The sequence below is a fragment of the Chaetura pelagica genome, unplaced genomic scaffold (assembly GCF_000747805.2).
Source record: "Chaetura pelagica isolate M959 unplaced genomic scaffold, ChaPel_1.0 scaffold625, whole genome shotgun sequence".
NCBI lineage: Eukaryota > Metazoa > Chordata > Aves > Apodiformes > Apodidae > Chaetura > Chaetura pelagica.
The window spans coordinates 802,330-817,190 of NW_009953499.1; the positions used below are offsets into that span (position 1 = coordinate 802,330).

Genomic DNA, 14,861 nt, shown 5'->3' on the forward strand with positions numbered 1-14,861 from the left:
CCCTACATTGCAGAGTCCGCTGCCCCTGCTGGAGGTTTATCCAGCCCACAGGGAAGACAAAGCTTTGGTAGGATCAACGAGGAGAAATGCCACGAGCTGCCTTAGGGGCAGAGGATGGTTTTGTGAAGGCAGGTCAGCATTCCCAGCTGGCAATAGCAGCTCCCTGCCATCACATCCAAACTGCTGTCCTAGAAAGAACTCCACAAACCAACAGACACCTTGTTGGAGCTGAGCCTGAGCCACCCCACGTGGGTCAAGCAGCGGAACTTGGTTTCTGAAGAAGAAACCTTTTACATTGCACTCAGAGGTCTTAAATATGATTGTTCCTTGTTGAGTGTGGGTTAAGGGAGGAAAATAGTGGCACTTTTCTCTTTGGCTCTTTTGTAGTTCTCATAAAGGCATATAAAAACAATAATGAGCCACTCCACTGTTTTAAGGAATCAAGCAATGATGAATGAGACCCACTAAAACACTTCAGTCTCTGCCAAGGGCACTCTGGATTATGCTTGAACCTGTTTTAACCTTAGCACTTAATCTCCTTTTCCACAAAGTTGCCATTACATGGCAACAACCATGATGAAGCTCAAAATAACAAGGCAAATAAATGGTTCACCCAGAGGAAAGGAGTATTTGGTTCACAGTTGGGGCTGGGTTTTTAAGAAGCATAATTTACCTACTTGCTGAAAGTCAGAATTTTATCAGGAAGATAAGTCTGTGTTAGTAGTAGAGGGGGGAAAGCTGTGACATCCAGCATGGAAGTATTTTTTATGACAATTTGGCATGAAAAATAGAAGGAAAGACCAGAGGTAAAACATTCTTTCCAGCAGTGGAGGTTCACACAAATATCCCTCAGTCCCTTGATTTCAAGTAACTTCTTCTAGTCAAGATGATCCAAGCAGCAGAGCCGGCAGTTGACCTCTGGTTGAGAGAACATCAGCTGACACCATTGGACATCCTTCTGCTCTTCCATGGCCAGCTGTGCTGCACAAAGTGACAGTGTTTGCAGAGACCCCTAAGTGAAGTGGCCTCAAAGAGAGAAGAGCCTGGATGCCAAAAGGTGTATTCACATGGTGCTGCACTTGGGGACTCATCCCTGGAGCAAACCTGATGTTGCTCCTTCCTCTCTTTTGCACGGGGCAGGTAGAAAAACCCAGCGTGGAGTTACTGGAAATTGCTTCTCAACACAAACCTCCTCTGTGGGGCTGCCCAGGTGGACATCTCAGAGTGTCCTCATGAGCTGCCAGCACCATGTGCATAAAGCTGGGTTTGGTGCATCACTGCTGTGAGAAGTGATAAAAAATCACCATCTGCATCACTGACTCATCAACATCCCTAACAACCCAGTGAGAGAGGAGCCAACACCTTGACTGGAAAACATCACACAGATGTGGCCTGAGAGGGAACCTGGGTCACACACCCAGTAGATGGAAAATGTCAAGCCTGGATGTGCCTGGATAGAAAACAAAGAGAAACTATTCCAAGTGGGACCAGGAAACATGGCATGGAGGTGGAGCTGCCTGGGCATACAGCTCAGTGAGGGGCTGCCCAAAGCAAAGGAGCTGCTTGCTGCTCTTATTGTGCTTAATAAATTGTGTGTCTGTTTTGAAAGATGAGTGTGATTACAAGAACATACCTGACTCACACATTTATTTCTCCTCCTGACAGGAAAAAAAGCAGGGAAGGAATCCACGAGCTAAAAGGACTAACACATAACAGTGTTAACAACCCACTTACACCTCTTCCCCACTTCTGAGACTATTTTGCAAACGAGGGCTATGTGTGTACCTGCCTGATTTCCAACAGAATAAATGCACAACACATTTCCCTGTCCCTGTTGACTAAATTGTCCTTGCCTGATCTCTAGAAACAGTTTGTCACATGAATTTACCTGCAGCAGCTGCATTTTACTTTAACCTCCTACAAGGGGAACCAGTACGGATTGTTTTGAAACATGGGAGAAAAATATTCTGCAATTAACTGTACCAACAACAGCACAATAAATGGAGGAGTAATCTTAGGCTTAGAAATAACACTTCCATGTTTTTAACAGCATTCCAAAGTGGAATGGAGGGGTTTTACCCAGATATGCTGTTTAGCCCTCAGGAGCTTACAGGAGCTACTAGGGGTTCGCAGAGCTGGAAATAGTTATCGATGCTGAGGGACTCTGTGTACCTGACTGGAAAAGAGAGTAAGCATAGATATTAGAATCATGGGATGGTTTGGGTTGGAAGGAACCTTGAAGACCATCCAGTCCCACCCCAAGCACGGGCAGGGACACCTCCCACCACCCCAGGTTGCTCCAAGCCCCATCCAACCTGCCCTTCAACACTGCCAGGGACGGGGCAGCCACAGCTTTGTCGAGTGGTTTCTCTGTGGCCCATGGGTAGTACCGCCCCAGGCACACTCATGTGTTCTTTGTTGTGCTGTCTGTAGTGTTAGGAAGGTGTAAGCTGTTATTGTCAGGATGCTTCTGGAGAAAGTGGGGCACATCTGTTTGTGGGACAGCTGGTCACTGTCAGACAAAATGTGTTTAACATCGTCAACCTTGCTCGTCCTCAGTGGACTTGAGTTTGGGTCTATCCCAGTGTCCAGTTTTCATGAAACTTGCAGAAACCAAATGTTTTTGAGACTTCTGCTCTTTCAGATGGAGGCAAAATTGCTGAAACCTTCTATTATCAGGAAATAAGGCTAAAATGGAACCATTTCCAGAAAGCTCAGAGGACGGTCTACCAGAAAGCATCCTGCTTCAAAAACCTGCCCTTTGAAAGCCAGGACTCACTTGAAAGCTGGGTATGAAATTCCCTCTGTTCAGGGCAAGGCAGAGATGAGTCTATAACTCAGGGTTTGCCCTTAGCAACATCAGATTTTTGCCTCAAAACCCACATAAAACTGAGCCTGGGGTGCACTGGGTCTACAAGTGCAAGATGTGGAGACTTCACGTGGTGGAAAGTTCCCCAGCTCTGAGTGACTTTTTCCATTACTTAATTCCAAACTAGCTGAAAACCAGAACATCTATTTAATGAGAGAACCCAGGGTTTCAAGATTTGATTTTGCTCTGAGATGTATTTTTAATCAATTTCATGGAAAACAGAAATGCTTTAAGACAAAAAGCTTTCATTTTTCTTGTGGGAAATCTCATCCCAATCAGTGTAACTTTAGGAAAGCAATTTTTTGCATTAAGAAAACCTTTTCTGATAGAAAGATTTCAACAGAAACGTTCAAACCAATTCCAGAGTCATCAATCTAGGTTTCAAAAAAAACCACATTTACTTCTCATCAGCAGTTGTTTTTCTTTGAGTCAACCTCAGAGCTCTGCTTCCTCATGCCATAGACCAAATTTTCTCCCATTTCTGTCTCACCTTCCCTGTTCCACTGCTGCTCCCTTCATCTCACTTCTCACCCTGCACACCCTGGATTGAGGACAAGGAGCTGGGAGCCACAGGCAACCCCACACAGCTCACAAACAGAAATGCAGCACCAGCTCCTGGACACTAGCATCCCCAGCAGAGAATCAGTTTTTAGAACCTTTAGAGGCTCTGAAGGAGATCCTTGGACTTTTTCTTAGTATTAGGCATCAACACCGTGGAAAAATCCATTCTCCCTTGATTTGTTTTTCCCTGGAGAGATGCAGATGCACAGAGACATCCCCACAGGACTGACCTCTAAGGGACTTTTTCTGCTACCAAGTGATAATGAGAAGAGAATGATTTTTCCAGTGATGGTTGCAATTGTTGGGGCTAACAGCATGATCTCACTCTCATTAACTACTTCAGGAGGCAAATTCCACTGGGTATCAATAAAAATAGGATTGGTTTGTCAGCCTGGGACTTGTCTTTTTCCCACAGCTCACCCTTAGCAGCCATCCATACCACTGCCTCTCCCCACTCACTGCATCCCTTTGCTGTCACTTGTGTCCCTCTAATTACAGGCACCCGACAAGGAACTGGTTGCTGTTGGTGCAGAGCAGCAAACAGCTCTCGTGTGCATCCAGCTGCAATCTGTTGTCATTGCCTTGACAGCCACAAATTCATTTGTTATTCATGTGGATGTCAGATGCACTTCAGGAGATGATCCATCATCATTTAGCATTAGTTAATGGCCACTTAGAGTGTTCCTGGAGCAGCTGTAGAAGAGATGGTGGCTGTGGGATTCATTACCAGGGTGGAGTACCAAAAAAAAAAGGGGGTTCAATCAACAAGTAGGAAGTTTAACATCTGGCACAGCAGCATTATATCCACACCCTGTCTGGTCATGCTGCTCATGAAAACTAGTTCAGGTTTTTTACATAAAGATTGGGTTAGAGGGGAATATTATTTGAGAATCTACCACAGCAGCAGTTTTCACAAAAACTTGTGGAGAAATCCTGTGTTTCTTTTCATGGGAAGAAAAAAAAAAAAAAAAGGAAGAATCCCCAAACATTAAATGCTTCAAAGAAAAAAATGATACATCAGGACTGTGTGACTGCTGTAACCAACCATCACCTCCCTGGCAAAAGAGGAGACATAATCCAAGCAGCATGTCCAGAGAAAAGTGGGATTTTGATGAACTGAAACTGCAGTTCCCAGCAGAATCCACAGTAACATTTGTGGTTCATATTTTCAGTGAAAACAACAAGAAACTTGGTGGTAAAATTCTGTTCTAATCCCTCAAATAAATAACCACTTTCCAGATGGCTTAAAGCCCCTTCCATCTCCCCAAATGTAATGCTATCACACCTTTGAGGCCTCTCTTACATCCTTTTTCATCTCCCACAGGTTTCTCTATCGTTGGAAAACTGCTGAGGAGTCACCAGCACCACCACAGGGATGGTTCCCACCTGCAGCCCTTCCAGAGCATGGCAAGTGCCAATAGAAGAAAGCCAGAAGCTCTAATCCATCCATTCCCATGCCAGGGAGCAGCTGAGTGTGGTGTTGAAAGCTTAGCTAATTAAGGGTTAAGCTTACATTAATTCCTTCATTAACTCCCAGCAATTAATGCAGTCCTTTGTTGCCCCACCTATGGCAGAGTCAGTGATGTTTCCTTGCCTGCCAATGATCTCCTCCTCTCTGCTGTACCAGCCCTTCAGCTCATCCCTTCCTAATTAAACTGGGAGAAGTAACTCACCCATCACCATGGCAGAAATTGAGGCCTTCAATTATCCTCCCCGCTGTACAGGCAGTTACATCACCGGAAAACATCTCCTTGGATGTATTTATGCCTTCTCTTCTCCTGGCCTGGGATGAGCTTCCCTCAAGCCTTCAGGTGAAGGAGGCTGGAATCACCCTCGTGGGTTTCAGGCCCATGAAGTGACTCCCTCGCAGGCCTCGCCTCCAACCGCACCAAGGAGGAAACACGCAACAAGAAACCATCCAAACGGGTCGCCTGTCTTCCTCCGTCGAGGTAAAAAAACCCCTTTTTAACCCTGTGAATGTCCCGCCGTCCCCGTTTGAAGCAGCAGCACGAAGATGGTCCCGGGGGACCCAGCACCTCAGGGCAGCGGAGGACGGGTCAGGTGACCCCAGCCGGCCAATCACAGCGCGCCTGCCCATGCGCTGTCTATAAAAGGGCGGCTCGGGGCGCGGCGTCAAATGGCGCCTCAGGGCCCCGCTCGGGTCTGAGGCCCCGGGCTCTGCTGCCTCCCCGGGAGCTGATCCAGCCTGTTTTCTGGCTGGAGAAGAGCATTGTTCACCAGGATGGGTCACCTTCCTCCACCTCCCAGCCTCTCCAAGGCTTTTGTGGAGCGGCGCTTGGGCTCTGAGCTAAGGTGAGAGTGCCAGAGCCCTGGGCCAGGCTGCCCAGAGAGGCTATGGAGTCTCCTTCTCTGGAGACATTCCAACCCCCCTGGCCACGTTCCTGTGTGATGTGCTCTGGGTGCCCCTGCTCTGGCAGGGGGGTTGGGCTGGGGGAGCTTTCCAGCTCCCTTCCAACCCCTGGGATTCTGGGATTCGGGCACCAGCACCTGCTGTGCAGCCCAGTTTGGGGTTTTTCTGGTCAGAATGTAAGAGCCATCTGAGGGGGTGAGTTCTGTGTTTGTATGTTTGTGTATGGTTCATGATTATTTGGCCTGGAGGAGAGAGGGTTTTAGGAAGACCTTATAGTGGCTGTGGAGGGGCTTTTTTAGAAGGGCTTACAACGAGAGGACACGGGGAAATGGATTAAAACTGAAAGAGGGGAGATTGAGGTGAGACATGAGGAGGGAATTCTTTGCTGTGAGGGTGGTGAGAGCCTGGCCCAGGTTGCCCAGGGAAGCTGTGGCTGCCCCATCCCTGGCAGTGTTGAAGGGCAGGTTGGATGGGGCTTGGAGCAGCCTGGGCTGGTGGGAGGTGTCCCTGCCCATGCAGGAGGTTGGAGCTAGATGATCTTTAAGGTCCCTTATAACCCAAACCTTTCTATTTATTTTTACTTATTATTTTGTTTACTTATTATTGGGAACTATATGTTTCCCTAAGGAAAAATCTCTGTTTCCCAGCAAATTTCCACTGGAATTGAAATCTGAGGAGGACTGAAAGAGAAGCCCAGAGGCTTGGTGTAAAGTTCCCACCACTTGGGAAGAGCCTGAAACCCCCTTCTCATGCAAGGTTGAGCTGCTCTGAAGAAGCATCTGGTGAGTAGATGGACTTCGGCTCTGTCTTTCTCACTTCTGATTTTCTGTTCTTACTCCAGTCTCTGGGGAAGTTGACAGCACAGACCTGGCTCATCCAACAGGAGCAGACAACTGAGCAACTTCTGTTGCACGTGAAAGTCCAGGCCCAATAGTCCAGGTCCCCCTGCCACCAGCTTCTCTCTGGAAATCTAACCAAGTGAATCTCCTTTCCTCTCTCTCACCCTGAGCAAATATATGTGGGTCTTCCATTACCATTCCCTTCATGCTCCCTGACTTAACACACAGGCTGAATCTTTTCTTCAGCGACAACAAGCCATCACAACAATTCTGCTTTTCTTCAGCTAATGGCATGTACTTCAGTTGTAAATAGTCATGGCTGGATGGAAATTGTTTCTTGACCCTGAACACACTGTTGTCATTCAGTTTAAATTACTCAGGCTCTTTTACCTCCAAGGGGCAATTTTGTTATTCTGTTTCCAGTCTGAGAGATTAACCTTGCAGGTGGGGGTCAGACATGGCCACCTTATCTGGTCCATTTTTCAGCTTAGCATGTTGAGCTTCTGATCCCTAAGAGTTTTCCTCTCTGCAGGTCTGGAAATCCCAGCAAGCTTTTAGGAGACCATTCAAGTTATGCTGATCCCTCAGTAAACGGAACACATTTAAGGCTTTTTTTTTCCCATACTCTGTCAGCAGGTGAAGGTGGCAAAATAGCCACTGACTTTCACAACCTGCAAATAAAGCCACAGTTCTTGTTTTCCTCCCTCTGGAAGACCTGCCCTCTCAGCTCTCTCATAGCTACACTTATCTTGGAGGTAAGGAAGTTTTTCATGGATCTATTTTTCCAAAGAGCTGCATGAAAAATCAGTCCAGTAAGCAAAATTCTTCCTGTATCTTTTGAGGATGATGTACAGTGGGTGTAGCTGTGGCAGCAACACATCATCCTGGCCCCCTGCTCAGGTCTATCCTGTCACAGTGACCAATATATAGGTGTTTTTTTATTGCCAACAACTTGACCACAAGTCCCCCATGATAGCTAATTAAGGTATAATTCTGCTGCACCAGCCAAGGTGAGTCTGCTCCAGGCAGCAATTCCTTTAACAAATGGTTTTGTGAAGGCATAGGAAGGACTTGCAGAGGTTGACCTTGTGAGAGGAGCTGGAGATGACCTGGCTGTCCCTGCTGCTGTGCAGCTGGCTGTGCTCCTTCAGGGCTCTGAGGCACATTTTCTCAGTCAAATGGAGCTGAATGATGGACTTAATGGTTGGGTTTTTTTCAGGGAATCTCTACTGTCTCCTTTTAAAGCAAATTGGGATCGTTCCAGGAGGTGGCAAAGGCCAGGAGTTTGCCCAGAGTAACACTGATGGGTTCATTATGGAACCAGAACTGTGTGTGCCTTGAATGCTCCATGCAGACAGAGTTGTCAAAAACTGTGCATTTTAGGCCAATTGTTTTTCCTTAGGTCAGGAATGTGAACTCAAACCTGTGCACAAGGCTAGCAGAGGGGAAGGTAACCCTCTTCCAGAACTGGCTCTCATTTTGTCATGCTCTTATTGAATACAGTACATTCAGCATGAAAAAAATGAGACTCTCAACAGCAAAAGTGGGTAAGATCCATCAGGTCTGCACCTGCTTTTTGTTACAGAATCACATCATTTAGTTTGAAATGGGCCTCCACAGGCCACCCAGGTCTGCACTGAAATCAGACCTGCTTTCCTCTGTAATCAAGTGAGAAGTGTTTCACTTGATGATCACTGGTTTTTATTTTTTTTTCTCCATTTCCTTCCTCAGAGATCATGGACACTGAACTGCAGTGCTCAGGACCTTGGAAGGAGAGTTCAGAACAAACCCACAGTGTGATTTGCAGCTGCCACATCATGGTTTTTCACATGGCATCACTGCACTTGGTCAGATGGGCACAAACCTTCTGCAAGAGGGAACATCTGGGAGGTTATTTACTCTTTGTCAGGAAGTCTCCAAAGGGGACCTGCACAAGGAAGGTCAGGACAAGCTGTGTTGTTCCAACCTAACTCCTCAGATGGAAACCATACTTGTTTTTTAAATATGTTCCTGGTCCTTCCTGGCCTTCACTGATATTTTTGGGCATGACTAGATTTAAGTCTGGTTCATGTAGAAAGAGCTGAAGTACATTCAAATGCTTCCCATGGTTTCACCCTTCATCTGCTGCAGACAGCAGGTTGTTCCCAGGACACCTCTGTTCAAGACCAGTTGTCAGGGAGACCCTGTGAGATGAAAAGTGTTAGTGAGAGAAAGCCACAGGCTAAGGAAACACCAGGACAGGGTGGCTGAAAGACATTTATCATCCTTGTTTTTACAACCTTGCCTTTCCACAGCTTTCCAGCACTGAGCTGCTCAGTGTCTCTCTGGGAGAAAGGCTTTTTCCCCCATCCCCCCACCCCAGTTTGCAGGTAGGAAAACTGAGGTGGAATTTAACTCCAATAACCATTCAAGACCCAGGAAGCTTTTTTCCATCAACAGGTGTTCATCCCAACTGGCATCCTTCCACGGGACTTCCTGGTGAATTTTAAAGCATTATCCTCCCATTTTATAGTAAATAAAGGAGACAGAAAACCCCATCAACTCCATGAGGAAGCTCCACCACACTTACTTTACAGTGAAATGCTGTAGGCACAGAGAAACTTAGCCCAGGTGAAACACTGGGCAGAGTGAGACATATCTGAAGTGCATGGTTTGTGTGTCAGCCAGATCCATGACCTGGGAACAACCACCTCATTTTAGGTACCTAACAGAGACACCAGCACAACCCTGCACTGAAACCCACCAGCACACACAAACTCAAGATGTTATGGTGCGGGCAGGGGTGGCTGCACAAAGGTGTGGTCTCTTGGTGTGAGAACTATTGATTTGTGTGAAAGGCAGCAGAGAATTGCAGATCTCCTCATGGCAGGCTTTGGGGGAAGTTCCCAGAGAAATGGTTCCATAGAAAGAAGCTGTGGTTTTTCTACATCATCATCCTGATTTTATTTTTTTATTGAGGAAAGTGGAAGTTGTGTAATAGGAGATGAGAACAGACTAATGGACCTATGAAGCAAAAGCTATTTCCTAAGTACTGGCTCACTTGAAAGAATGGGGGGAAAAATATGCACAGAGAAGGACAAGACTGATAGAAACTTGTGTCTCACAATAGAAATATTCACATGAGAGACTCTCTATTATGCAGACACTGGCTGTCAGGAGGAATGTGTATTGAAAATAAATGAGTTCTATCCTTGGATTGTCATGGCCACTGAAAATAGACAACAGGGAAGGAAGGCACAGCAGGCCTGGGCTCTGAGGTTTTGTGTTACCTCCAGAATAAGCTGGAGATGGGAGGAAGCACGTTCTCCATATTTTCTTTAGCAACTAACCTGACTGAAAATCATGCTCACACACCAGAGCACCCCCCCTGCCATCCTCTGAATATTTCTGGCAGGGTTTGGCTGCTGGAGCTGATTTTTCTCAGGAAGGGGGGACTGAGGTAGCCCGTTCCTCCTGCTGCTCCTGTCCTTGGTGTCTCAACCCAGGTCACCCCACCAGTTATTCTGCCATTGCCCCATGGGCTGAAAGAGGTTTTTCAGGTTTTTCTTCCCCCTGTCCTCATGAAGTTGCTGTGCCACACACAAAATCTGACAGGCTCCCCTGCCATTACTCAGTTCATCCCATGCTGGAAGAGCAAAGGACCAGGAGCCACAAGAACAGGCCTGGGGAACAGCCTTTGCTCCAGCACCCCCATGGAGATACACAGAAAATCCCAGCACTGTGTCTAGGGCTGAGGAGCCACAGCTTTACCACGCTCAGCAGCAGTAGGTTGGGAAGACTTTAATGTCATGTCAAGCAGCATGAGCACAGCTCCTCCAGAAAAATGCCATCTGTGAGGTCATTTTCAACCAGGACCTCCTGGGAGGAGCAATGCACAAAATAAAAAATAAGGGATTTCCTTGGCTGCTGCTGTTTTCAGGCTTCCCTCCTTCCCATACACCCAGGGAATGGGTTTGCTAAAGTGTGTTCTGCCAATTTGCTGTTCTTCACTGCTTTGCCTACAGCAGAACTCTGCATTATCTTTATCTGCTGCTCTGTGCATTGTGATGCCAGCTCAGGAATCAGCACATCCTCTGCTAGGACCTTGCTGTTCCCTTGGGATAGATCTTTGTGGGAAAACTTAGGGAACTCACCCCTCTGGGCAGACTGTAATTTGGGGAGCTGTTGTCTGGGAGGGATTAGACATTGTCCTGGGGAGAAGGAGCAGAGTGTAAGCAAAGCACAGCTCTAATCCTTTTAAGAAAGCAGCAATAGAGAATTGGAACAGGGGAGCTGAGGAGGAAGGAGGGTGAAGGCAGGTTTTATGAAGTACCAGGTGCTGCTGTTCCAGGTTCTGCTTTCCTGTGCAGCAGGAGCAGGGTGAGTTCCATTCAGGGGACACTCTGCACCCAACACCCCCTGGGCACCCAGAGGGGTGGCAGATGGCAGCACTGCCCTCACTTCTCTAGCAGAACCTCAGTGCAGAGTTAACTGCCTTGCTGCATCTTTCTGCTGCAAAACTCCTGCCTCCTCTGCTCCCAGATGAATTTGGGAGTATGGAAAATGAGCCAGAGTTCTTCGCTATAATGATGTGTTACAAAACTGCTCTGGGATTTACACTCCTTGGCTCCTGGCAGGAGAGAAACCAGGCTTTAGTGATGATGCTTCTCTTTTTCCAACTGGAAATGCAGCAGAATGGATGGGCTGTCACAGAGCCCACATGCAGTTGCAACAGGTTGTTGGTGATTTAATGCAACATTCATCCAGGACATGAGGTTCTGACTCAGCCTGGAGGCAGCTCAAAGACCTTTGCTGCCTGTTCCCTGTCAAAAGACCTACCCAGCTTTCAAGCAGATGCTTTTTTTTGCAGCCTTTTATCTCAGAGAGGTTAGGTCTGGCAGGAAAACATGGTTGTTGTTCCCCATTTGCATACATACTATTCTGGATTTCCATTACCTGAGGGATTACCTAGAGTCAGTGAGACTGAAACCCTGTAAGAAAGGCACAGCAGGCAATGCTGGGAGGATGTTGTCTTCTGGATTATTGAGGAGCTGCTTTGCAGAATGGACTGGAGTGTTTCACTGCTGTTTCTGATGCTCTACAGCACTTTGACAAGCACTGTCAGTCTCTAATAGCCTCTCTGTTCCTAGCTGGCCTTCACCTGTTTCAGCAGAGCAAGGATTTATTCAGCAGGCAGGGAATGTTTAGTCTTTCTGGAAACTACTGTATCTCCTCTGGGAAAAAAAATAGTCATTGTTTCAGAAACAGCTACCTTGAAAACCAGGGAAATTACACCCCACGACATCCCAAGAGCTCCCACCTGATCTGAGAACAAGACCTGATTTTTAAAGTCCCTCAGATGTTTTGTCCCTGCTGTTTACTTGTTGGCTTTGAGGCTTTTGCTTTTGGCTGGTGTTTGTTGCATTCTTGGGAAGCCCATGAGCACGATATCTCCCTCTCCCCACACCCTTGCTGTGGACAGGGGAGGTCTGTCTGTTCAGATCTGTCCTCACTCCCAAGCTCTTCTGTCCCCTAGACTTTCACATCTGTTTCTCCCTTTCTATCCCACTCTACAGACACAGTCACACATGGCTTTTCTTCAGCAAGCTCTTCTAGTGACTTTCTTGATACCTTCCTATGACTTGCATGGCTCGAGCTGCTCAGATCTGCCCAAGGAGCAGAAGGAAAGGAGCAGTTTGCCTGGATATCCAGTTTGAATGGTCAGGGACCCAGGGCTATGCACAGGCAATAACTGAGGTGTAAAATGACGTGTTCCTGCTCAAACGTTTGAAGAGAGCAGAGTCCAAGTGACGGCCACGACTTTGTGGCATGAGTCAGTTGGGCTCATTTTCTGGGAGATATCCAAAAGCAGCAGAGACAGAAAACATTCCCTTCTTCTAAAACCAGACCAAGATCCTGCTGACAGACCAGGCCATCATGAAACTTGTGCACCTGCCTGTCTGCAGTGAACAGAGCAAGCAGCATCACTCCCAGGGAACCAACCAGCCACAAGCTCTGTCCAAACCCCAGACTGGCCAAGGAACCAGCCAGCCTGGCCTGAGAGCACAGGACAAACCAGCCAAGTCTCCAGCCCACACACTCACATCTGCCAAGACAGAACCCAAACCAGCAGCCCAGGGGTGCAGCCCCCCTGCAGCCCCCAGCCTGGCTCCAGCACACAGGAACAGCATTTCCTCCAGGCAACCCACTTCTGTTCTTTTGTTTCAGGCTGGTACTTTCTGCCACCCAGGCCAGCCTGCACTGCCATCAGGGTGTCATCCCAAAGCTGTAACTGAGCAGCACCTCCTTTCTTCAGGACCTTCAGGCTACCCAGCTCACTCAACCTCCCCAACAGCCTAAGAGCAGACAGATCAGACCTGAGCCTGATTTTTTTTCCTCTCCCCCCACCGCCCCCCCCTTTTTTTTTCTCTAGCACAGCAGCAGGAAGGGACCCAGCTGCTGCCCACGCTGTGCAGCAAACTAGGATTTATGAGCCACGACCACCAGGAACAAGCAGAAAAATTTTCCCCTCCACAATTCCAGCAAGGCTACAAACACCCAGGGGGATACACTTGGCTTCAGACATCCCTCAGTGCCCACTTTTCTTGCTGGCTCTTTCCAGACCTCTCTACTCTCTTCAGCTGGCTAACATTCACTGGCCATAGCAGGAGACCCCCAAGCCCCCTCTGATGCTCAGCAGGACCCAGCTGGCACCCTGGTCTGACACCAAGCAGCCACCTGGGAGCTGGGGCCTTGTGTAGGATGGAGGCTGGACCTGCTGCAAGCCCTTTGCAGGGCTGGCCCCACATAACCCCCCCATTAGGGCTCCAGCAAACAAACTTCAACTCAACAGGCTGCTCCTCCTGGCAGGTGCCATTCGCTCATCGCATCATGCCCACACAAGGTTGGCCAGTGACCTCCAGTGCTGTCCTGGTCCTGTGAAACCACCACCATCCACACACCCAGAGAAGAGGAAAGCAAAGAGTGTCTGCTCATACTCACAGTTTTGAAGTCCTCGTGGTTGCACTCTTGGCCTTTGAATTTGCAGTACAGCATCATATCCTTCAGGTCGTGTCCTACCCGCGCCAGGAACTCCTGCATGTTGAAAACTTTTGGTTTATACTGTTTAAAATTGGCCTTTTCTTGGAGGATGGCCAAGACGGCCGGGTCAGCCAGGTGAGGGTTGGGGATCTGCAGGTTGACATCAAGCAGAGCCAGGAGCTCCCCAGCGTGGTACAGGTCGTTGGTGGTGAGGCGGGAAAAGCGAAACTCGTTGAGGTTACAGATGGTGACAGCAGGGAAGACCAGGCTGTTTGCCACCACCTCATCCACTTTGGTCACGTGCTGGTAGGACAAGTAGAAAGCCACCCTGTCTGAACTCTCAACCAGGAGGAGACCCAGTGAGCCCACAAAGGCCAAGGTCCAGAGCAGGCGCCGGATGGTCACTGGCCCGTAGACGAAGACGTGACGGATCCCGTGGAGCGTGGAGGTGTTGGCAAAGATCTGGATGCTGGAGGGCTGCAGGCTGCCCATGCTGCCCTCGCTGGTGCTGTCCTTCAGATCCATCAGGGAGAGTTAGTTAAATCCTGGCACTGCTTTTCGGGTCAGCCTGGAGCTGGAACTGGGATCCGGATCTCCCTCTTCCCCTCTGGAAAGTAATTTGCCTTCCAAAGGCAGGAGAGAGAAGGAGAATCTCAGGCCAGTGGATCCCACGAGCTCAGCAGCAGCTTCGTAGGGGTAAATATTTATATAAAATCCATTCAAACTCTGGCTCTTGATTTCCTCGGAGCGATAAGAAGGGCTGGTTTTATTTAGGGAGACACCAAGGTGATGTGGAAGAGATGTGGGTGGGCAGGGAGAGCTGAGCCAATGGCAGCCCAGTCCTCCCCCTGCACACACACACACACACACACACACACACACACACACACACACACACACGCACACGCACACACACACCCAGCGCCGAGCGGGATGAGATGGAGAGAGAGGGAGCTGGGAACAAGTGGAGGCAGCTCCCAGCCTGGGAACTAGTGCGGAAAGCCCAGGGATGCTGTTCCCTGCAGAGCAGCGGGGCTTTCAGCCCCAGCCCTTGGTGCTCCGGGAATGCGAGGTGCTGGATTCGGGCATCTCTTTTTCTCCCCCCCCCCCGCCCTTTCCGCTCTATTTTGGGCAGTGCTCCAAGAAATACCCACCCCAGAAAAGCCACCCCTGTGCTGCCGGTGGTATTTCCGAGGGCTTC

General features: G+C 48.5%; 1 protein-coding gene across 1 annotated transcript in view; it reads right to left on the reverse strand.

Annotated features, from left to right (window-relative positions):
• LOC104390220 (acid-sensing ion channel 2) overlaps positions 1-14,185 on the reverse strand; it is a 511,958-nt gene extending 497,773 nt beyond the window's left edge. Inside the window, exon 1 of the mRNA XM_009999325.1 lies at positions 13,622-14,185. Within this exon, the coding sequence (XP_009997627.1) occupies positions 13,622-14,185 (564 nt within the window). The remainder of the gene's footprint in view (positions 1-13,621) is intronic.
• Between the last annotated feature and the right edge of the window lie 676 nt (positions 14,186-14,861).